This window comes from Typopeltis vanoorti, chromosome 3 (assembly GCF_054136105.1).
Source record: "Typopeltis vanoorti isolate ZY-2024b chromosome 3, IOZ_Tvanoo_1.0, whole genome shotgun sequence".
In the NCBI taxonomy this organism is placed as follows: Eukaryota; Metazoa; Arthropoda; class Arachnida; order Uropygi; family Thelyphonidae; genus Typopeltis; species Typopeltis vanoorti.
Window position 1 is genome coordinate 16,161,068 of NC_143551.1, and position 24,638 is coordinate 16,185,705.

At 36.2% G+C, this 24,638-nt stretch overlaps 1 protein-coding gene across 3 annotated transcripts in view; it reads left to right on the plus strand.

The window, feature by feature from the left end:
* The window catches only part of Zip48C (Zinc/iron regulated transporter-related protein 48C), a 245,670-nt gene that overhangs the window by 153,693 nt on the left and 67,339 nt on the right, over positions 1-24,638 (plus strand). For all 3 annotated transcript variants that reach the window (XM_090415478.1, XM_090415479.1, XM_090415481.1), the window contains one exon: positions 8,336-8,405. In XM_090415478.1, coding sequence (XP_090271604.1) covers positions 8,336-8,405 — 70 coding nt within the window. The remainder of the gene's footprint in view (positions 1-8,335; positions 8,406-24,638) is intronic.

Below are 24,638 nucleotides of genomic sequence, written 5' to 3' on the forward strand. Positions count from 1 at the left end.
ATTGTCTTAATTGTAAATTCCACTCCTTTAGCCACCTCCCAAGTCATGACCTTATGGTCACTCTCACCAGTTGGTGGCAACATGGTCATGTTCGTTACAGCCACATTCTCAGTTGCAATTACTAGGTCCAGCACTCTCTGCCCCCTGGTATTTTCCACTACATGTTGTCGCAGATAGTTGTCCCTTAATAACCGCATAAAATCCAATTCCTTCCTCACATGTGCCCTCTCCTCTTTCCAGTCAATGTTACCATAATTGAAATCACCCGTAATAATTACCCTCCTTCCACTCATTTCTTCTATTTGCCTATTCATACTATCCCCACCATCTATTCCATCACCTGGTCTATAGCAGCACCCAATTGTATATTTTGTTCTGCTAGATTCTATCTCACACCAAACAGCCTCAGATGTGCTTTTTTCCCCATCCTGCAGTTCAACTTCTATACTCCTTGGCTGCAGCTCATCAGCTATCATCAATAACACTCCTCCCCTCTTTTTATTCACCCTGTCACTCCTGCACATGCTATACCCGTCGCATTCAATCCCACTAGCTTTATCATCTGCTGTCAGCCATGTTTCACTAATACCAACAACCTGTGGCCTGGAAGTGCCAACCAAGGCCAAAAACTCTTCCTTCTTGTTCCTAATACTCCTGGCATTAGTGTACATGAATTGCAGAAGCCCATTTGTCCCATCCCTACTTTGATGCCTTATACTAACTATCCCATTCTGATTTGTTGTCCTTCGTACTCGCTTGGGCATAATATACTCATTCATACACTCAGCTGCTTCCCTAAAGTCTGCATATCTACTCGCCCTCCCTCTTAATAAATCTAGTTTCCCTGAGTCTGTACATCCACTTCCACATCATTCATCAACACTTTTTCAAGCCTCCTTACACCAACTCCATTCAAATGTAACCCATCCATCTTATATAGGTCCTTTCGCCCATCGAACTCATTCCACACATCCACAAATTCCACACCACTCTCCATGCATAACCCACGCATAAAGTCATTGCCAATTATGGCCCTCCTTCTAAACACTGTCATACCATGGTAAGATACTCACCATCCTAACTCTCTCACTCTTCTCTTTTGCTACCTCAAGTAATTCCCTCACATTCTCTATTATTTCCATTTTGTCCTCTTTCAAATCATTTGTTCCTGCCACGATTATCATCTCTTTCACCCTCTGTTTTTGCACTCGAATAGATCCGCTGATTTCCTTTATGTTCGCACCCGGCTGGTACGACTTCGTTAAACTCTCGACTATCACACGTCTTAATAGCGAATCCCCATACAGCACTCGCTCCTTCATTTGATTGACGTTTACGAACATTCTATTATTTGCCGTCACAGACTTTCGCCGGTTATTTGTCTGTACGTTCAACACACATTTTTCCATACGCTCCAGTTGTCTTTTAGCTCTGTGTATCACACCGTTCAAATGGGCAATTTCACTACTCGCATTTATCTCACCATTTTCATTATCAATCAAATCTTCCATTCGTTCTGTATTTCTATCTTCATTTACACTTTCAACGACGCTCTTACACCTATCTGGCACTACCACGCAATTCTCTAGCCCACTGCCATTTTCTTCATTCTGACTATCGTTAACGATATCACTCTCGCCACACGAAACACGCTTGAGATCCTCATTCTCTTTACACTTTCTGCACTTATTAACTCCACTATCACACTCTAACCAGACTCCCACCACTCTTTGCAAAGCATACATCTCACAGACAGCACATTGCATAAATTCGTTTACATCAAAACTCTTAAACAAACATGGCGACCTGACCGCCATTTTTTTCTTTATCGGTGCCATATGTACGCTATCTTATCTTAAAAATAATAATTAAAATAACAGAAAATACGCAAAAATTGCACAGACGCACCAAGAAACAAAGCAAACAATACTACTTAAAATTCTAGTAAAGTTTCCAATGTTAACACAAAATACTACTAATCTTTTCAGGAGCTCTCGACAAGCCGACGATCTGATCAGTGCGACACCAAGCGGGGGATAGAGAGGATAAATGTGGTGATGGAGTGTTACTCATGATAAGAGATAAATTGTTCCCTCTCAGGATAGAGAATCACAGTGTAGATAACAATAATGGCTTTGAGAGTATATGGTATAAGATATCTGTTTATTAAACAAGATATTTAGTAGGATCTAAATAGAGCATGGAATATGACTAGTAATGAGCAGAAACAGGAAATGTTTAGGCAAATTAGTTTAGCAAGTGATATAAAGTGGGCAAAGGAGGCAATATGCAACAATAAGTGAACTGAATTTTAGGATTTTTTGAGGGCAGTGGCGTAGCTAGGAGGGAGCGGTCCGCCCCTGGTGGCGCTTTGCATTTAAGAAATCTTGCCATACTCTATAGAACAGCAACTGAGTGATGAAATAGACTTTGACAATGTCATCGACGATTTTGCTAACGGAAAAGCAAGAAAAATAACATTTTAGAATGTTGGAATTAAAGTTGTACTTCAAAAAACATAGTTTTTTAAATTTATTTCCCTATACGTTGTTTTGACTTTTTGTAGTATTTTTGGTGTGTATATTGAGAGAGGTGGCAAACTCAGGGACCGCCCCGTGCAGCAAAAGCTCTAGCTGAGGATCAAGAGTTTTGGATTTGGTCATAGCATCAGAGGACATGTCATATGCATTTCCTATTGATGAGAGACGATGTGACGATGAATAGGTATTTGGAGGTATCAAAAGAGAGAGAATTTGTGGAATTATAAGGTGGGCAATTATCATAGACTTAGAAGACAGCTGGCAGCAATACAATGGATGAAAGAATTTGAAGGAAGAGGGGGGGGGCAGTCATTAGTGCATGGAAGATAATTAAGAAAAAAATTGTTGACAGCAATTAGATTACATAGTTGAGCTATTTAATGAGCTATTTATTAGTGTTCCATCCTGGTATTATAGGCTTTAATCCTAGAAGGATAATGAGTGGTGAAGTGTTAGAAGTGAATGAAGGCGATGTATGCCGAATATTGAGTATGCTAAATGTTATTAAGACAGGGGAATAGATGGAATTTTACCAAGTGTTTTAAGGGAATGTGCTATGTAAATGACTGTGTCATTAATTTGACTGTTTGATGAAAGCCTTGCAATGGGACAGGTTCCAGGAGAGTGGAATGAGGGTAAGATAGTACCAATGCATAAGGGTGACAATTGAATGGAAGTATGAAACTATAGGCCTGCTTGTATTTCTTCTGTAGTTTGTTAAGATTTTGAAGAAATTAGTAAGAGCCCATATTAAATGTTAAAGGGCACTCTTGGTTTAGTAATCTGGAAATATTTTACAACAGAGAACAAGAGTGGGCACCACATAGACAGACAGATAGACAGGGCACCACATGACAAGTTAATTTTTAAGTTTCAATATATGGTTTGGATTTCAGGTTAGTGGATTGGATTGGTGATTGGCTCTGTAACCAAGTAAAAAAATAACTGTAATAATAAGATGATGCATTTTTTTGCTATTTATGTATGACAAATATGACTTTTGCATAGGGTCAGATCCACTTGGGGTACTGAACCTTCCCATAATGCATAGCAATATATTTATGAAAGGAACTGTGCTTTGCAGAATGGGATGCTCAGGCAATTTGATGCAAAGTCTACAGTATCTATATACATGAATATATTACATGAATCAAAGATGCAATAAAGGACAGGCATCAAAGGGTAGTGTCCAGGAGAATGTATGTCACTAGTGTTGTTATACAGGCCTCTGGCTACTGCTATTTTGACTTGACACTAATGATATAGGAAATGATTTGAGGGGAAATATTAAGTAGTTTGCTAACTGGGTAGAGAAATAGTTAATAAAAATAATGTAGAGATCTTGCAGGATGATTTATATACACCAATAGTATGGGCAAAGAGGAATGACTGTCAGTTTACTGTAGCAAAGTGTATGGTTATGCAATTTGGAATGAAAAAATTATCAGTCATGTAATATGTGTGAATAGCTGTAAGAAATTAATAAGCTAGGGATTTAAGGACGCTAGTGGACTCTAAATTAAAGTTCAGAAGTCATATTGCAAAAGTAGTTAAAATGCCTCTTAGAACTTAGATCTAATCCCAAGTTATTGAAGAACACACTGACATACAGAAATAAAGAGGTTTTGTGGGGAAAGGGGGCTTTGTAAAAGATAGGTCCTGCTTTAGTAATTTATAATAAAGTTACAGTGAAATTTGATAAAGGAAATGGTTATATTGTGATACTGCTAGACTTTTCAAAGGCATTTGACAAAATACTACATGGGGAAACTATTACATAAGTTGGAGCAAATGGGAATGGATATGAAGCTGGTGGCTTACAGTCAGAAATCAGAGGGTAGTGTATGGTGGAGGGGAATCAAGGTCAATGAGGGTTAGTAGTGGAATGCTTTAGGGTTCTGTACTAGGACCACTACTCATTAATTTGTATATTAATGTTGTAGAGAAAGATTTAGGAAGGGGAGATATTCAGTTGTTTGCTGATGATGCATAACTGGAGAGGGCAATAGTTGCTAAAGGTGATGTAAATATCCTGAAGGATGATTTAAATAAATTGGCAATGTGTGCAAAGGACAAGGGCTGTCACTTTAATATTAAAAATGTAAGGTAATGAATGCGCTTTGAGGTTGAAAATATTACATACTTTATAGGAATTTGGGGTGATGGTGGACAGATATGAAATTTAGTGGACATATTGTAAAAGTTGGCAAAGTAGCTCAAAGGATTACTTGGATGTTGAACACACTGAGAAGTAAAGATAGGGAGGTTATTATCCCATATCTGTTATGATTTAGCTGCAAATTGTTTACTGTGCACAGATTTGATCACCGAGGTTTCATTGAGATCAAGAGGTGATAGAGAGGATTCAGAGAAGAGTGACCAAGCCAGTGTGAAGTCTGTGGAATGTTCCTTATGAGGACAGCTTGAAAGTTTGTGGATTGCAGAGTTTAATTTACAGGCACAGGAGAAGGGAAATGACTGGAATAATGCATATATTAAGTAGTTTTCTTTTTAAGCATACAGGCAAATCTCCTAACAAATAATTTCTTTATATAACCAAAATGCTTTGTTTCCTTGTGTGATTCTTCTATTTATTTCTTTGTCTTGTGTTTCTTTAAAAACTAATTGACCAAGGTAAATATAGTCCTCCACAATTTCAGTAGGATTGATTATCTGCCAATTTTAGTTCAGTTTTATCTGAATTTGTCGTCATTTTTGCTTTAGTTATGTTAATCTTCACACTTTTTTTCCTGCTTTCTCTCTCAAGTTATTTAAGCTATTTTACAAAATTGACACAAAAGAAATTTTTCAATACATGGCAAGTTGGAAGAGGACAAGGAGTCAACTATGGATATTGTATAAGAGTGTGGTTAGTAAGGTTTTGTAGACATGATACTCTTTGCTTGGAGAGTTTGAATGAGTGGAATGAATTGCCAGAGGTAGTTGTTGGGAGTGCTTCAATGGTGAATGAGTTTAAGGAGAGAAATGATAGGTGACTAAACACACACATAATCACAGTAATAAGATTTTTTAATAAGTAAATATTTCGTCCTAAGTATCATAGGACATGTTCAGTACAGTTAATTCAAACAATACTAGGAATCACATACAGTTAGGGCACATGCTTACAATGTAGTCCCTCTATGCATGCAGTAGCGTGCTATAGAATTAAATTAAAATATATCTAAAAAAAAAATTATTATTTGAGTTATTAATATCTGGTTACTAATGATTTAATGATAATTAAATCATTAGTAACCAGAGCACACGGACTCTGCTTCTCCAAAGAATCTTTAAACCAGGAATTGGAAACAATCAAAAATACAAAATGGATACAATCCAAAAACAACTCAAAAAATCATCAGTCACTTACCCACACATCGATCTAGACAAGAACAAGCCCATAGGATTCCCATACCTTATGTCAAAGGCATTTCCGAACGTCTTTCAAAAATTATGAGGAAATATAAATTGGCTACTGCCTACAAACTATTCAACCAGATCCACAATTGGTTACCTTCTCCTAAAGACAAACTCTCACCTCTGATGCTACCTGGCATGTACGAGGTCCCATGTTCGTGTAAATTGCCCTACTATAGACAGATAGGTAGATCCATTAGCAAACGCATTTTGAAACATCAGGACCATATCTGTCTTATCAAACCACTGAAATCTGGCCTCGCACAGCACTGAATTGAAAACCCAAACCATAGTATTCATTGAAAAAAGACCAAACTTCTACATAGATCTTTATATAAACACGAACGCTTATATAAAGAAAGTGCTGAAGCCCTACATCACAGACCCAATTTAGAACCGTAATGATGTTCTTACTATCCCTAAAGTCTAGGAAATTGTCGTCCTAAATTGTGTAAAATAATTTTATATATGTTATCTCATTTTAATGTAATCTTTTTTTTTTTTTTTAAGATATATTTTAATTTAATTCTATAACACGCTACTGCACGCATAGAGGGACTCCATTGTAAGCATGTGCCCTAACTGTATGTGTTTCTTAGTATTTAGCTGTACTGAAGATGTCCTATGATACTTAGGATGAAATATTTACTTAATAAAAAATCTTATTACTGTGGTGTTTAGTCATGACTACTCCACAGGTTTCATTATACAACAAAGAAATGATAGGTATCATTCAAATAATGGTTAGTTTGGTTTTCCTACGTTAGATATGCACAGATCTGGTGGTGGCACATCTATGGAACACTATGTAAGGATAGATTGAAGATTTATCAGTTACAGAAATTGGTTGATAAGTAGGAAGAAGGGGGAGGGTTATATGATAGAGATATGTAAGTTACTTAAATGGTTTATAGGATTGATATTGAAAAAACTTTCAGTACTGACTGATGTGGGGAAAACTTGATCATCTCTGGAAATTTAATTATGAGTACAGGTAGCAAGTGGATTTAAGGACCAAGTTTTCTTTGCTTGGAGAGGAATGAAAGTAGAATGGGTTGCCAGAGTTAGTAGTGCGAGTGCTTTGTCAGTGAATGAGGGCCCTTTAATTATACAGAAATTGATCCTGATTTATGCATCTGGAAGTGCATTCAATTATTCTTTGTGTACATAATTTTCATGGAGAATTTAATGCTCTTTCTTTTTTTTTTTTTTTACAATACAATAAATATTTCAGACTAGAAAAGAGTTATTTGTAAAAAAAAACCCATTTTGGATATAATTTTTCCAAGCTGGTAAAGAGCTCAAGTCGAGATCTCCTTCAGTAAAACTTTCAGTTTTCTAAACCTTGTGAAATATTTCTGCTATTTTTCCTAATTTGATTATATCATTGTTTCCAAAACAGTTTCTTTTTTGTTTCTTTGTAAAAAATAAATAAAGAAAGAAAGAAAGAAATTGTTTCAAAAACAATGATGATAAGTTTACCCAATAACTGAACTCCAGCAGAACATGAACAGCCAACAAGTATGATTTGGGTAACAGAAAGAAAAAAAGGATGCCTCTGACAATATCACAGACTATTTGTTACCCCCAAAGATATTTGATAATGAAACATTTTGTTCCATAATATCCCTGATCATCAGTTTAATGATACAAAAATACTAATTGTAAGAGATTCATGTATCTATCTAGAGTTTGTCTGTATATGTTAAAAATGAATAGATTCATTGATAAGATATATTTAAGTCAATAAATGCATATGACTTTATTTTACTCTCTTGTCCTTTGCTTATTTAATTTTCCTGTCATTATTTGAAGGAGCAAATGAAAAATTAACATGATTGTCTTTTGTTGTACAGAAGGCAGTGATAATAATTTTTGTTCTAAATCTGTAACAATTCATTTCACATTTCAGAAATATCTACAAAACATTGATTAGGTTGATTAGATTGAAATTTATTTTTCTAGAAACATAAATCAGTAACACAAAACAAAGCTCTGATTTCCTGTGCTAGCAAAATGAAAACTTAAAAAAAATAAAATAAATAAAAAAATTAGAAATTAGTACCATCATGTAAAGGAAATCATTCAGCCAACAGGAAATAAGTAGTAGCAATTGGCTGGTACAGATTTTTACTCTTTGGCTTTTAGCCAGAAACATTCAAGTAATTAGAAAGAATGCTACTACACCTCAAACAGAATAGTTAAAATGCCTGCAGTCTGTGTTATAGTTGCTCTTGGTGACTTATGTATTCTGTGGATCATGTATGAAAAATCACAAAAAGGTTATCTCTGGGAAAAGTTGTTTTCAGTATAATATTTTCACTATGATTATATTTATGTATAATGAAATATAGGGCTATCATTTAATGTTTCAGAGGGACTGGCTGTAGGAGTTGGGTTTGGTGCTATTAATAAAACAGAATCAGCAACTTTTGAAAATGCAAGGTAAGAGTTGTTTTTTACATTAAGATATTTAACATGCAACTTATTGTAACTGTTACATTTTTCTTAATTCATTTCTTTTACATATGTATCTGAAGGTCTGGTTGGCTTTAGTTGATAGCATTGTTGCTGCCAATAGATCATGGATTTGGATTGAATTAAACTTGCAAAAAAAAAAAAAATCTTTTTTTATCCTTATCCAAGTGTAAGCAAACAAAGTTTGCACATGAAGTACATCCACGACTAAGCTTCTTGTATATAGAGGTCATTGTCTTCACATCAGTTGCCTTTACATCCCATTGCAAAGCACATCCCCTTTCAGATGTGTATAATGCTATGGATTATGAAGGGCCACTACCCTTCCCATAAGTTTGGAAATTTGTAATGTTATGGAGACTTGTTTGAACATGTAAGCATGGGACAAAGAAAAAAATATTTCTGCCCAAAGGGTTGATCTTAAACTTGAGGCAATATGAGAAGTATTAGTGAATAATGCTGAGATAAGTCTTCTAAGATGCAACAAAAGTGTGCATAAGTAGGATAACTTGCTTGTCTTCAACCAAGATGAAGAATCAGTAGATAAAATTCTCATCCCTGAAGAAATTAAGTCAATACTTCATTCTTTCTATGGTTCTAGTTTTTGAACTTCTAAGAGTTGATCAACTTATAATGAAAGTTTATGAAAAATACTTTTAGAATGTGATGTGGAAGGATGCCCTCATTTATCTCAGAAGTGTCAGAATAAATCCATCTTTGAATTAAAATTAAAGAATATTATAAATCATTTTTTGCAATTAAAAAGGCAGAAACATTGAAAATATCAACTGCATTGTGAATGGAGAACCTATAGAACAAGTAAAACATTTCAGCTACTTAGGCATGATTTTTAGTGTAGATGGAAATTAAATATGGAAATTGACAACAGAATCAACAAAGTTGGTATAGTAGGAAGTCAACTGAATAAATTTATATGGAATGAGAAAGAAATTAGCCAAAACACTAAATTAGCTGTATACAAGACAGTATTCAAGCCAGTTTTAACTTATGGATCTGAGAGCTGGATCAGAAGTAAAACACTTGACCAAAGACTAGAGACTGCAGATATGAGAGGCCTAAAAAAGATTAGGGGCGCATGAATTTGCTTTGTCAGCATCCAGGAATGCGTTAGTTAGCAGAGCTAATCTCAGGTGTATGGTCACTTAAACAGAATGGGTGAGGAAAGATTAGCAAAACAAGTGTTCTCTGCCAGGTTTTCAGGAAAAAGACCCAGAGGAAGACCAAGATATAGGTGGATTGATACAGTAAAAAGTGCCTTAGAAGATAGAAATATAAGATCTGATAATGTTGGAATCTTGACAGGTTTGTTCATGCATGACTTATTTTTCACGGTATTAACAACACCACAAACACTTTTATCAACAAAGATGTTTTATTAACGCTAATATTTCGCCGATTTTCAAATCAGCATCATCAGAGCACAACACACATGTAAACGCAACAGTGAGTGAGTGAAACAATATAATTGCAAAAGACAAAAGATCTAAAGTCCTATCTATTTTTGGCGCCCTCTAACGAAAAAAAAAAAAAAAAAAAAAATAGCACATTTGTTTTCCTCCATCTAATCCTGTGTGAAGGAGTGTCCAAAGCGTGGTCTGCCAGTCCTGACTTGCCATAGTAATAGTAGCGAATGTATCTTTCATGTTCTTCCAGGCAGATGTTCACTGATCTTCCTGTTTGCCCATAATAGGCCAAGTCACAGTCACATGGAACTTCATACACTCCTGGATGTGCTAAAGGGTGAAGTTTATCCTTTGGCGAGCGGATCAGAGTTGCCAGCTTGACATGAGGTTTGAAGGTGGTGCGAAGGCCATGTTTCAACAATACTTTGGCTATCTTTTCCGATGTACCTCTGATATAGGGAATAGAAATGGTCATGTTGTATTCTTGTGTATTAGGGGAGGGCAGAGTAATGGGCCTATGTAGTATTTTATCTATTTTGTAGGGATTGTAGCCGTTGGCTAAGAACGTATGGCGCAGGTACTGGAGTTCAGTGGTCAGAGCTGTATCGTTAGAACCCCGTATTTATGGATTACCCAAAATCCACAAAACTAATATTCCCCTACGCCCCATAGTGGATAGCATAGATAGTCACACATATAAACTGGCCGGGCATTTAGCTAAGTCGTTTGCCCCTCTTACTGGCAACTCCTCTACTTTTGTAAAAAATTCAATCCATTTCAAAACATTGGTTAAAAATCTAATCCTAAAAAATTCAGACATAATGGTTAGTTTCGATGTCACCTCCCTATTTACCAATGTACCACTTATAGACACTCTTGATTTAATCAAGTCTAAATTTCCCCCAGATATTTTTGAATTATTTCAATTGACCATGAATGCAGGTTACTTTACATGGGAGGGGAAATTCTACAAACAGATTAATGGTACTGCTATGGGTTCCCCCCTCTCTCCCCCGTTAGCAAATTTTTACATGGAACACTTTGAAAACAAAGTACTTAACACAGCTACATACAAGCCACAAGTGTGGTTGCGCTATGTAGATGATGTATTTGCCATCTGGCCCCATGGACAAGACACTTTGGATGCTTTTGTCACCTACCTAAACAGCCAACACCCCAAAATTCACTTCACAGTAGAAAAAGAATTAAATAACTGTTTACCATTTCTTGACACATTAGTCACCCACCTTTCAGATGGATCACTATCTTTTTCTATTTACAGAAAGCCTACACACACAGGAAGATATCTACATAAACAATCACATCATCATCCAGTCCAACAGTACGGCATTTTTAAAACACTTACACACAGAGCCAGAGCCATTTGTTCTAACGATACAGCTCTGACCACTGAACTCCAGTACCTGCGCCATACGTTCTTAGCCAACGGCTACAATCCCTACAAAATAGATAAAATACTACATAGGCCCATTACTCTGCCCTCCCCTAATACACAAGAATACAACATGACCATTTCTATTCCCTATATCAGAGGTACATCGGAAAAGATAGCCAAAGTATTGTTGAAACATGGCCTTCGCACCACCTTCAAACCTCATGTCAAGCTGGCAACTCTGATCCGCTCGCCAAAGGATAAACTTCACCCTTTAGCACATCCAGGAGTGTATGAAGTTCCATGTGACTGTGACTTGGCTTATTATGGGCAAACAGGAAGATCAGTGAACATCCGCCTGGAAGAACATGAAAGATACATTCGCTACTATTACTATGGCAAGTCGGGACTGGCAGACCACGCTTTGGACACTCCTTCACACAGGATTAGATGGAGGAAAACAAATGTGCTATTTAGGAGTCGTTATAGATCTGAAAGATTATTTTTTGAGTCAGCAATGGCTTTGAAGAATTCTCCCAACCTTAACAAATATGGTTGCATTAATTTGCCAAAAATTTGGGAGACGGTTATCCTAAGAAAAACTCCTGGATAACTGCTGTTTTTTTTTTTTTTGTTTTTTTTTTTCTCATTAGAGGGCGCCAAAAATAGATAGGACTTTAGATCTTTTGTCTTTTGCAATTATATTGTTTCACTCACTCACTGTCGCGTTTACATGTGTGTTGTGCTCTGATGATGCTGATTTGAAAATCAGCGAAATATTAGCGTTAATAAAACATCTTTGTTGATAAAAGTGTTTGTGGTGTTGTTAATACCGTGAAAAATAAGTCATGAATAACCATCAACGCCTAAGCTTATCTGTTAGATTGACAGGTTTGATTTGGAGGAAAATTGTAGATAGGAAGTAGTAATGATGTAATTTTTCATGTAGTAGTATCATATCCTCTACACCCCTTGAGGGTATATATCAGGAATTTGATGATGAACTTTTTTTTTTTCTTTAAAGAAAAAAAAATTAAAGGAGGATAGGATTGTTGTTAGAACCCAGCCATAAGAGCCAAACAGTCCTGTGACTGAGTTCTGTCAAAAGTTGTATGATATTTATTATTATTATGTGACACCTCCAGGGAGTCCAAACACTAATCGAGGGAGAGTGTGCCAACAGCATCAAACGATTGAACCCCTTCCAACTACTAACCATGCTCAAACTTGCTTAACTTTTTGCATGAGCCATTAGCAGCAGAGACCCCTTTATGTGTCAGAAAAAGAGAATAGAGCAAAAAAAAAGAGGTAGGGAGTGTTATTTGAAAAAAGAATGGGAAGAAGACTTTTGACAGCCATTTTAGAGGTGACAGATTTTGCCACTGTTACTGTCTTATGACTAACAAGCAATGATCTGTTCAAATGTACAGTGACTTGCTCTTCCCATGTGCTGATATTTTTTAAGTCTAAAGTGACAAGTGTGTTTAAAATGCATGTAATGGCAGCATTACCATGTGCTAGTTCCAAGCTCAGATAAAATTGGGGGAGGGAGGAGAGCTATGGTGAACTACCCTATAAAAATCTCACCAGGAATACTTTGTGGCAAACCCTACAAAGTCACTTACGGTCGGAAACTACTGAAAAGGAAAACCAGGCAGGCAATGACATCATTATTAAGGAAGATGGCATGTGCAGATGACACACACAAGACTGTAACATTGGAACAGGAATGAAAGAAGAATGGAGTGCTTCTGGGTACAACTCTTATTTTCTGAAGTTAACTTAAGGAAGACTTTAAACCCAGCTTATTGTATGTCTGCTTACTGAATCAGGTTATTAATGTATATTAAAACATATTCTTCAACAAAATGTTAAACTTGTAATGCATATAGTGTTATTGCAGAGGATTTGTATATATGTAAATAAGCTATTCTTTTTAATATTTGTCTTAGTCAAATTATATGCATAGTTATCTAACCTAGTCATTTAAACTCTTTGATGTTAAAAAGTTTGTTCTCACTGAATCTGCCTCACACTGAATCTCACCAAAGGAGTTAAAACCTCTTTATATAACCAGGATGTAAACCCTTATTCCTTCCATTCTCACCCAAGTTTGTAACAAGATATCATTACAGAAGCAATGCTCACTGGGTACACTAAAGCCTGTTTTGTGGAAATAAGGCTCACTACAAGAAGTGCTGGTTGACAGAGAGAATCTGCATATTGGGTGTTGTATGTTACACACATGTTAGTAGTCTATAAGCCAATTTCATGTTTGCATTGACTTCAATGAAAACATGAAAACTACTTCATTTCTCAGGAAGCCCTTTGTGACCATATTTAGCTTGGAGAAGACTAAGCATACTTGACTAATGGGGAAAAGTTGTTGAAAGTTTATTTTTCACTTGGTTAGAGTATAATAAATTCAGTTTAATCCTTTATCCAAGTGTGAGCGAACAAAGTTTGTGCCTGAAAGTATCTTCAGGACTGGGGTAAGGTGGTACAACACCAGGCCACTCCTTGCAAAGGTGGAGCAAGCTACCAACACCATTTGGGCCTGGTTCCCACTGAAGAGACCTCAATAAAGGTCGAAACTGGTCTGGGTTGTGGCCCTTCCCTTAATGCATAACATTAGACATATCTGCAAGGAGATGTGTTTTGCATTATGGGAGATACTGAGCAAGGATTGTTGGTAGCTTGCTCCACCTTTGCAAGGAGTTCCCTCGTGTTGTACCACCTTACCCCAGTCCTGAAGATACTTTCAGGCGCAAACTTTGTTTGCTCACACTTGGATAAAGGATTAAACTAAATTTATTATACTCTAACCAAGTGAAAAATAAACTTTCAACAACTTTCTCTAAATCCAGAGTAATTTATTAAAAAAGGGTGGCACACCATTTGGCAACTCCTATAGGTAGAGATGACCTGCTAATGCTTCTGCCTGGTATCTCCACTTGGGCCTGGCTCCCACTGAAGAGACCTCAATAAAGGTCGAAACTGGTCTGGGTTGTGTCCCTTCCCTTAATGCATAACATTAGACATATCCGCAAGGAGATGTGTTTTGCATTATGGGAGATACTGAGTAAGGATTGTTGGTTGCTTGCTCCACCTTTGCAAGGAGTGCCTTGGTGTTGTACTACCTTACCCCAGTCTTGAAGATACTTTCAGGTGCAAACTTTGTTTGCTCACACTTGGATAAAGGATTAAACTAAATTTATTATAATGGGGAAAAGGTTATCAGCACCAAATTCCTGACAAGCGCAAGCAAACAAAGTTTGCACGTGAAGTAACTTCATGACAGAGGCTAATGACTTTGCATCAGTTGCCTTGGTATCCCATAATGCAATGCACATATCTTTACAGACATGTATAATGCTGTGCATTATGGGAATAACCACTACCCAGATCAGCTTCGACCTTTATCGAGGTCTCATGTTGAAAAACTTTCAACATCAATTTCTAATTCAGAGATTGATGTTGACTATAGCTGGAAGGGACCGTCTTAAATATTCCTGACTGTAATCCATGTGTGTACATGGGGCCGGTTTTCCTGTTCTAGAGCAGTGGTCTCCAAACTTTTTTGATCGTGTACCCCCAAGACAGAAAAAATAAATAGCATGTACCCCCAATTGATTGAGCAAAAATCTATTGTAATAAGTATTATAAAGAGGAAATATGCCTTGTATCATCATATAATAATTAAAAAAGCTAGATATTTTTATACATTATTTTTATATATTTATTACAATATTTAATGTGAACAATGGCCTTGCATTTCTTTCATAATTTCTTGAAATTCTGGTTTGATGGCTTCTGATACTGCAATACGAAGGTCTGGTTCCAAGTTTAATTTATTTTGATATTAATTTTTAATACCTGTCATTGCAGAAAATGATACCTCACATAAATAAGTAGAACCAAATGGTAGGAGTGCATCATTTACTGTGTTGACTAAATTGCTATACTCGGACTTCAGTCCCATCCACCAATTGTGAAGAGATTTCTGTTGAAATTCGTTTTTCAAAGTTGTGTTGTATCTAATGTAAAGATTTACTCCTTAGTTTTAAAAAACATGACAGTTTTGCCACGGACGATTATGTGTGCAAAGTCGCCCAATGTGCGCTACTCGCAAATTTAAGTTTATAGGATCTTTATAACATCTTTGTCTATATTAGATATATGTTTAATTGATGAAAGAAAGTAATATTCTTTATCTTTAATTAATTACTTAATTTTTTTCCTATCAATATAAAACTTTTTTGACATACCCCACGTATCGACTCGCATACCTACCCCCCAGGGGGTACGTGTACCACACTTTGGAGACCACTATTCTAGGGGACAAAAAACCTAAGTTTCTGGGCGAAAAAACCCCCTACCACCGTATGAGACCGTGTAACTCACCTTTTGCCGAAAGAGACCAGATAAAGGTTCCTCACGTCACGGACGAAAATCGAACCCAGGTTCTTTCTGACCAAAAGGCTTCTATACTGACTGAGCTATGGAGGCTCAGTATTTTAATAATAAGGTGTAACACCTTTTGGCTACTCGTATATGAAAATATGATTTCTGCATTACTTCAACCTTGGTATCACTTCTGGGTCTGATTCCCACTGATGAGACCTCAATAAGGGTCAAAACTGGTCCTGGTAGTGATCTTTCCCATAATGCACAGCATCACACATGTCTGTAAGGAGATGTGCTTTGCATTATGGGATACTTAAGGCAATTGTTGTGAAGTCATTAGCCTATATACAAGTTGTCCTGTCATGAAGTTACTTTATGTGCAAACTTTGTTTGCTTACACTTGGATAAAGGATGAAATCAAGAATATAATTTGGCATCTTTAATTTATAATATAGCCAAGTGGGAAAACTTTCAACAAAAATTATTTTATTTTGGTAATTTATATTTTTGTATATGTTTTATCTATTATCAGTATTATTATTATTTTTAATTATAATTTTTTTCCACCAGAGATCAGGCTAGGGTAAATGATTAACAAAGCCTTTAGCTTTATCTTACTTTTGTGTAGTTTAATGCAGCTTGTGTTCTGTACATATGTATGTTTTCCTGATGATGACCTTGATGTAAAAGCCAAAATGTTGAGGGTTATTTTCTTAATTATAAGTTAAGTAATTACTCCAACACGTGTGTTTGTGTCTCCATAAATTTTTTGCTATGAATGCTGACCACTGTTAACTTTAAAAGAAAGATACTTGTTGTATTTCCAAGATTTCTCAACCATTTGTCTTAAAGTGAAAATCTGATCTTTACTACATGTATTTGTCCTTAATCCAACTTGTTCTTCTCCAAGCTTCCGTTCCACAATTTTTCTTAGGCATTTCTCTTGTATACTTGCATAATTTTGCTAGAAACACTCAGTAGAGAAATTTCTCTGTAATTCTCACATTGTTTTGTTTTATTTCCTTTTTTATCACTGGATACTGCGAGAACTCGACTCCAGTCATCTGGAATTTGACTCTCTGAATTATGCAGGTAGCCACTGAAAAACTTTTATTCTTCTGTATTTGAGCATTTCTAGCTTATCTACTCCAGCTGCCTTACCACATTTCACGTTTTTGATGGCTTTATTTACTTGTATTGATATTGCATTCTTGTGGAGTGTTTTCTATCATGCTGCTATCTTAACTTTTTAAATGAATTACTTCATACATCTAGAATATCTTTGCCTTGAGTTTCATGTCACCTTTATCATATCTGATTCCTTTTTACAGTAGTCTTTCCTCCCATTTCTAAGCTTTTTTTTTTTTTTTAATAGTCTTCAGAATGTTTTGCCACCTTCCCGATATTTATTTTCTGTGTTCTTACCAAAGTCTATCCATGGTTTTTGTTTAGCTCATTTTAAACAGTGCTTCTCTGTATTCTCTTAGAAAATACAAGCTGAATTTTCCAAGTTTTGTTTTCAAACTCTTCCATCCCCCCCCCCCTCCCCCAACTTGAATTATGTTTGTATATTTAAGTTCTACAGTTCCACTCTGAAAACTGCTTAACTCTGAACTGTTTTAAAACTTTCTTGTATACGCTTCTTTTCAATAAGAAATTCAGTTTTATCCTGTTCAAAACTAAATAGTGATCACTTCCAATTTCAGATCCTCTGTATTTTCTAGCATCCTGAACCAGTGGGAAAGCATCACTATTGACAATAACATAGTCAGTGAGACTTTCTTATTTCTTGTATCTTATCTTCATATAAATTGGTGCACATTTTTATGTTGAAATGTTTAGTCTATATCTTGAACAAAAATACAGCAGATACCATTATTATTAACGTTGCTCTCATCTCCAAATTTTCCCTAAACGTTTCTATATGTTTTTTTTTAATAATTTCCTACTGTGCTGTTTAAAACTTCAACAAGAACCAACATTTTTCTTTTTCATTGTGTCAACTGCTATCTTTAATGCCTCGAAATAGTCCTTCACTTCTTCCTTAGTAGAACCTTCTGTGGGACCATATGCATAAATAAATCTTATTTCAGTTCGCCAATCTGATATTTGCCTACGTCATTTTATTTTAGAAGATAGGAAGAATATCCTTAAGATTCCACTGATGCTTGAATACTCTATCAACTCCATCTTTTCCTTGATCATTATTGCCTGAGTATAACATCTAGTATCTATCTAGTTCTAGTTCTATCTATCTGTCTAGTTCTTCTATCTAGTTCTATCCATCTAGTATAACATCTAGTTCCATTTCTTTTCCACTGATGCTTCTTATGTTGATGATGCCAACTCTGTGATGTTGAGTTGGGATTTATTCCAGTAGCTAACTTTTCAGTATTTACCCTGGTTCCCTGATGAAAACAACTGGGGCCTTGTTTAAATGGGTGACATCCCATCCCTGAAATTCGGTTGTGTTGTACCTTCATTTTGCTTTATGGTTTAAGCAAATAAGAATATGGTTTGTTTTTGCCAAATCCCAAATTGTCATCCCATCCTCATTTCTTCAGTATCCAGGTGGATGCCTGACAAAGTGCTTCATGAGAAGGTGAGGATTAGACATTAGGTCAGAAGCCCTGGTTGATTCACCACATTCCTTAAAAGACTACATGGAGGTTTCCTCCCTGTTATCTTGCTTTGACACTTAAGATTGAAAGTTCCATCCAATATCTGTTATTGCATATGCGTACAAATCAAAACTTGAAAATACAATTTATATTCGAATAGGTTACTATGGCTAAGTTTGCTATCCCGATTTCAAAAGTACTGTTCCATTTTATTTCAATATAGAAAATATATAACAGATGGTTCTTTATTTTCTTAAATTTATTTTTATCATGACCAAATAAAAATTGTTTTATAAAATTATGAATAAGATGAATTCAAAACAGAAAAAAAAAAAATATTTATTTGAATGTTGAAAGTTTTTTCACTTGATTAAACTATAAATTAAAGATACCAAGAAATTATATGCTTGATTTTATCCAAGTGTAAGCAAACAAAGTTTACATGTAAAGTAACTTCGTGACTGGGCTACTTGTATATAGAGGCTAATAGCTTCACATCAATTGCCTTAGTATGTCTGCAAGGACATGTGCCTTGCATTAGGGATATTAAGGCAACTGATGTGAAGTCGTTAGCTTCTATATACAAGTAGCCCAGTCACGAAGTTACTTTACATGTAAACTTTGTTTGCTTACACCTGGATAAAGGATAAAACCACGCATATAATTTCTTGGCAACTTTAATTTATTCATTTGGAATCGTTTTATTTTGAGATAAAAAATCTTTTGGTGACTATTTTGTGGATTTTCTTTTATGATATATAGTAATTTCCATTTTCGAAAACTAACACCGATCTGCTATTACATTAATGTTCCAGTACTCCTGGTGTCTCGTTCCTGTCTGTTGTATAAGTTTTTTTTTTCAGGTTTCTCTTTGATCACTGCATCAACTTTATCAGAGAAATTCTTTCAAAACGATATAACGTACTTTTTCAGATGTCTTCATTATTTTCAACTATGATTTTGAAATCAAGTTCTCAGTTATTCCTATGAAATTATGCTGTTATATAACTATTCAGTCATTGGTTCTTCAAACCATTTATATGTTATCCTATATCTTTTCTCAAAGAAATACTCTTTTAGTTTGATCTAGTAGATTTTGAAATTTATAGTAATTAGCTTTAACAGATTGCTTCATTAACCTAATTTTCTACTCTAAGAAAACCCCTTCCACGTGCCTACGAGGCTGAGTTGTCATCTGAAACCTGACCTGACTACCTTTCACTGAAGCTGCTCACCTTCAATTGGAAAGAACTCGTAAAAGTACCTCATGTGCTGTTTTCAATTTTAAAGATGGCAACAGCAAGGAATTTAAAAGAAATTATATATATATATATATATATATATATATATATATATATATATATATTATCGATGGACTCAAAAGTTGCTGATGAGATTTTAATTAATGGAATGGCATTACTGAAGCAACTCTTTAAGTGTTCGGTATGTTTTCCATTTTGGATTTATTTATTCATGACGTTTCTTTAAAAACTTATTTACGAAGGTCGTCTGAAAAGTCCTCGACCTTGACCATAGACAACACTATCGGCAAGATTTTTTTTTTCTCAGTTGGTACATCTGTCAAAAGCATCCATGTGAAATTACAAGTCATTCTATCAAATTGTTTGTTTTATACAGCTATCTGAATCAAAAGTGTTGTCTGTATCCCTTGAAATGGATAAAATTGAGCATCGTGCGGTTATAAAATTCTTTGTAAAAGAAGGTTTACGCCAAAAGAAATTCATTAGAAGTTCATAAAAGTTTATGGCACTCTTTTCCTTCTTTTCGACAATTAAGAAATGAGTTGCCGAGTTTAAAAACGTGGCTACCAGCCTTGAAGATGATCCATGTGAAGGACGTCCAAAAAGTGTAACAACACCAGAAATCATTGATCAAGGTCATGATATGGTATTGGATGACCGGAGAGTCAAAGTGCGTGAAATTGCTGAGACTATAGGCATTTCAAAAGAACGTGTAGGATATATTTTGTATGAAGAATTGCAAATGAAAAAACTTTGCGCAAGATGGGTGCCGCGCTTGCTAACAGCAGATCAAAAACATACTCGCATTAAAATCTCTGAACAGTGCTTGGAGCGTTATAACAACAATAAAACTGATTTTGTGCTTCGATTTATTACTATGGATGAGACTTGGATTCACCAGAATCCAAACAGCAGTCAAAACAGTGGACAGAAGCCGGTTGTTCATCGCCAAAGAAGACAGAGTCAGTTCCATCAGCAGGAAAGGTCATGGCATCGGTGTTTTGGGATGCTCAAGGTTTATTAATCATTATATTAAATGTTTATTAATTATCTTGAAAAGGGTAAAACAATAACCGGGGATATTTTATTCCGATCTTTTAACCAACTTGACGAAAAAATTCGTGAGAAAAGACCCGGTTTGTAGAAGAAAAAAAATTATCTTTCACCAGGACAATGCACCTACCCACAAAGGTGTTTTGGCAATGGGAAAATTAAGAGCTCTGCACTATGAATCGTTGGAACATCCACCCTATTCCCCAGATTTGGCTCCCTCTGACTTTTATCTCTTCTCAAAACTAAAACTCTCCCTCGCCGGTCAGTGTTTTTCTTCGAATCAAGAAGTGATTGCAGCTGTAGAGGGGTATTTTGTAGATCTTACTGATCACCATTACAGGGACGGGATAATAGCGCTGGAGCATCGCTGGAATAAATGTATTAGTCTTAAGGGAGATTAGTTGAAAAATAAAAAATTATGAATTCGATTTTTCATTGTGAGGCCGAGAACTTTCCACACCACCCTCGTACTTCGTTGCAGTTAGTCGTTTCCCCACACTATTTCATTTTATCATATTTAAGCTGTTTACTACACTCTTGTGTATTTTGATTGGATCAATAGATACGTGGAATCATTTATCCAGGAAAAGATGACTCATGTGCTTTACTTTGCCCATTAGGGCAAAGTCGCAGCTGGTATATTGGTAACTTTGGTGAAATGCATGTGGAATTTTTTTGTTACTATCTTTTATTTTTTGTTGTTGTTAGATTTTGCTGTTTTTTATGATTTTTTAAATTTTTGTTATAGTTTACTCATATATATATATATATATATATATATGTGTGTGTGTGTGTGTGTGTGAGGGACGTCCAGAAAGTAAGTTCAGTTTTTAAATATTTTCACTGCAGCGTTGCGATCGCAATGGTGCGCATGCGTGCTGAGTTTGTTAATTCGTTAGCAAGGCGTTGGTGCAATTTTCAGACATTCTCGCAGTGCGTACGCTTCTTGGTGTGTGCTTATAATGTCTAAGAAAATCGAATCGCCCGCCGCATGTAAAATCCAATATTTTAATGGAATCGAAACTTTTTAATGAAAGAAGAACAGGTGTGCACGATGATGAACAGAGCGGGCGACCATCTTTAGTGACTGACGATTTGGCCTAACGCCCGCCCACACACGGCAGGCGTAACACAACATCCTCTCGTTACCTTTGGCTAGGAACAAATATAGTCCCCCATATAGTCCTGACCTCGCGCCATGCGACTTTCACCTGTTCAAACATCTGAAACCTTTCCTGGTGGCCGGCGGTTTCAAGACGACGAGTTCAAAGAAGCACTCAGTATGTGGTTTGCGTCACAGGCGGCAACCGTCTACGACGAAGTGTACAACTCTTGGTGCCCTGTTATGATAAGTGCCTGAACAATGGCGGAAATTATGTAGAAAAGTAGTGAAAGATGTCTACTTTATTTCCAATAATGTTTTTTTTTTTTTTTTGTAAGTATATTTTTGTTTCTCTGACATCCAGTCGGAACTTACTTTCTGGACCTCCCTCGTATATATATCAGTGGCATCGCGTGCCCATTTCGGTTGGTGTGCTGTCGTGGATTATGCAACCCGCGCTACAAAATTCAATTTGATTGTATGGTTGCATTTTTATCGATGTATGAAAGGTTGAAGAGTGCATAGCTCATCAGCGCTCGTCTTAATTGGTCCAGTGCAAGTAATTGTAGGATAACTGCGAATACTTTAATTTATCACATAATTGTAACCAAATCTGTGTAAGGTGAGGGACAATATGTGGAATACGTACGTTGAAATACAGAAGTGTGTCATGTACTCAGTTTTAGCATCTTCGTGCTCAGTAAACTTGGAAGAGGAGAGCGAGGCTTACTTCCTTCGACTACAATCATACAATTCGTAAAAGCTCTGGCAGAAAACGGGACATTTAGATCGTCAACACTGTTTTCCATTGTAAATACGGGCAAGAAAGATATAAATTATTTATAGAAGTTCCCATTTCACGCGCACGACGAAACTCAGAAGGGAAAAAAAAAAAAAAAAAACTCATGGCAAATGAAAATTTGTCATGAGTTCAACACAAATGAAAATTCAATTGGATTGGATTGGTTGACACAAACCAATCACAGCCACTGATTTTTGGGTGCTATTGTCTCAATACACATCTTGCCTCCCCTTGTGGGTATTTTAAAATTACTGGAACACTACGAATTTAACACGTTAGCTATCTGTACGTCTATTTAAAGGGCTCAAACGTATTTGTGACCGCACACTCGGGCTATTAACGCGAATGTGATAGAATGTTTACGCGACGAAAAGTGTCCTCTTCATGAAGCATGATATATTATGTTTAATTTTAGGAATCACGCGAAGCCATGGAACAATTTGGGAAGCCTTTAACAGGTAAATGCAAAAATAAAATATAGGAGATATTGCTATTCCGTGGGTGTGCACTGCACACCTAGCACATCCTGAATTTACGCCACTGATCAGAAAACTACCAAAAATCAGAATTCTTAAATTAACATATGAGAATTTCACTTTATCCATGAAAGATATTTCTGATACACACGAGGCATTTCACAATTCCCTGCTAATGGAAGATTAACAGGGAATGCTGCAACTTACTTGATTTTTTTTTTTTTTTTTTTTTTGCATGATGATGATAGTTGCCTACATTAGCATGCACCGGATTGTCTATGTATGTGGTGGCGTTCCTCACATGTATGCTTCTGGACTTTCGGAGATACTTATAACTTTTCACTTCTGCACCAGTGATTTATGTTGCCTCTCAGCTTGATTGACGATCCCCGGTGCAACAGCTGTTTAAATTCGCAAGTTGCTGACACCTCTAAACTCTTGTAATTTCCATTGACTGTGCATAAAGAGGTTTGTGGATACATATTGAGATATTTAAAGTTACAGCTTTAGCACGCATTTTTTTTTTTTTTTCTTGGATATCTCAATATGAATCCGCAATCCTCTTTATGCTCAGTAATTGGAGAATTACAAGACCATTCTTGCAAGTTCTTTATTTGCAAGAAAACAAAATGCACGCGTTGTGGCACTGAGCTGGGCAAAGTTGTAAGTTTAAAATACCTTCAAACCACTACGGTTTTCGTAAATGCTCAATGTAAGTAGGATACAGCCATCACTTTCTTTGTCTACATCTTCACGTTCGTGTGCTTTATGTTAGCACTGGGCTTTTGGGTCTTCTTCGATTCTTAACACTCCTCTTAAGCGCCCATAGCCTTTCCAAGATATTCTTGAATTTCGTAACAATGATTCCAAGATAAGGTGGTTAGCCCAGTGCCTATAAGTGTACTTTGTACGTTAATTGCGTGTGTTCTTTTGGCCAGTTTGCCTGAATATAGGATGAGAAACCCGAGTTTCCGGGAGTGGGAAAAACCGTGCTACCTGTGAATGAGACCGGCTAACTCGTCTTCGCTTGTAAAAATCCCTCATAAAAATTCTTCGTGTTCTAGACAGGATTCGAACCCTGGTATTTCCATCTGAAGGACTTCGATGAAACTGACTGAGGCATGCATGACTAGTTGGTAGATGAATTTTATTGCTACTTTTGTCGTGACTAAAAATCATGTTTTAACTCCAATGTAAGGAGTTTCTTTAACCCTGCAGTATAAGTGATATTTTTAGATTTACATCATGAGGTGTCCGCATTTCTTTTCGAGCATATAGCTTTATAAGTCTTGACCACTCTCCAACGACCAGTTTCATTCCTACCGGTGGATGTTGTTGGTGAGGCAATTCAGTTTCTTCTCTCAGGGATTAGAGCAGTTTAACATCTTTTTATCACGCTAATGAATGAAAATTTGCTCACAGAAAAAAAAAATGATCAAAATTAATTGCTACTTGCGATGGAAAGTCGGTCTACTTCATCATTTCGATCCCCCATCATAAATGAACTCAGGTGAAGTAGTACTTCCAGTCCCAATAATAGGTCGATCGAGAACAAGGCCACGTTGTACGTTTAGTATTTCGAAAGCGTGGTTCACTCGGAGTTGATTCCAGAAAGGTGCGTTTAGCACTTCCTGGCTCTTGTCAGTCAAAGCTTATGTTC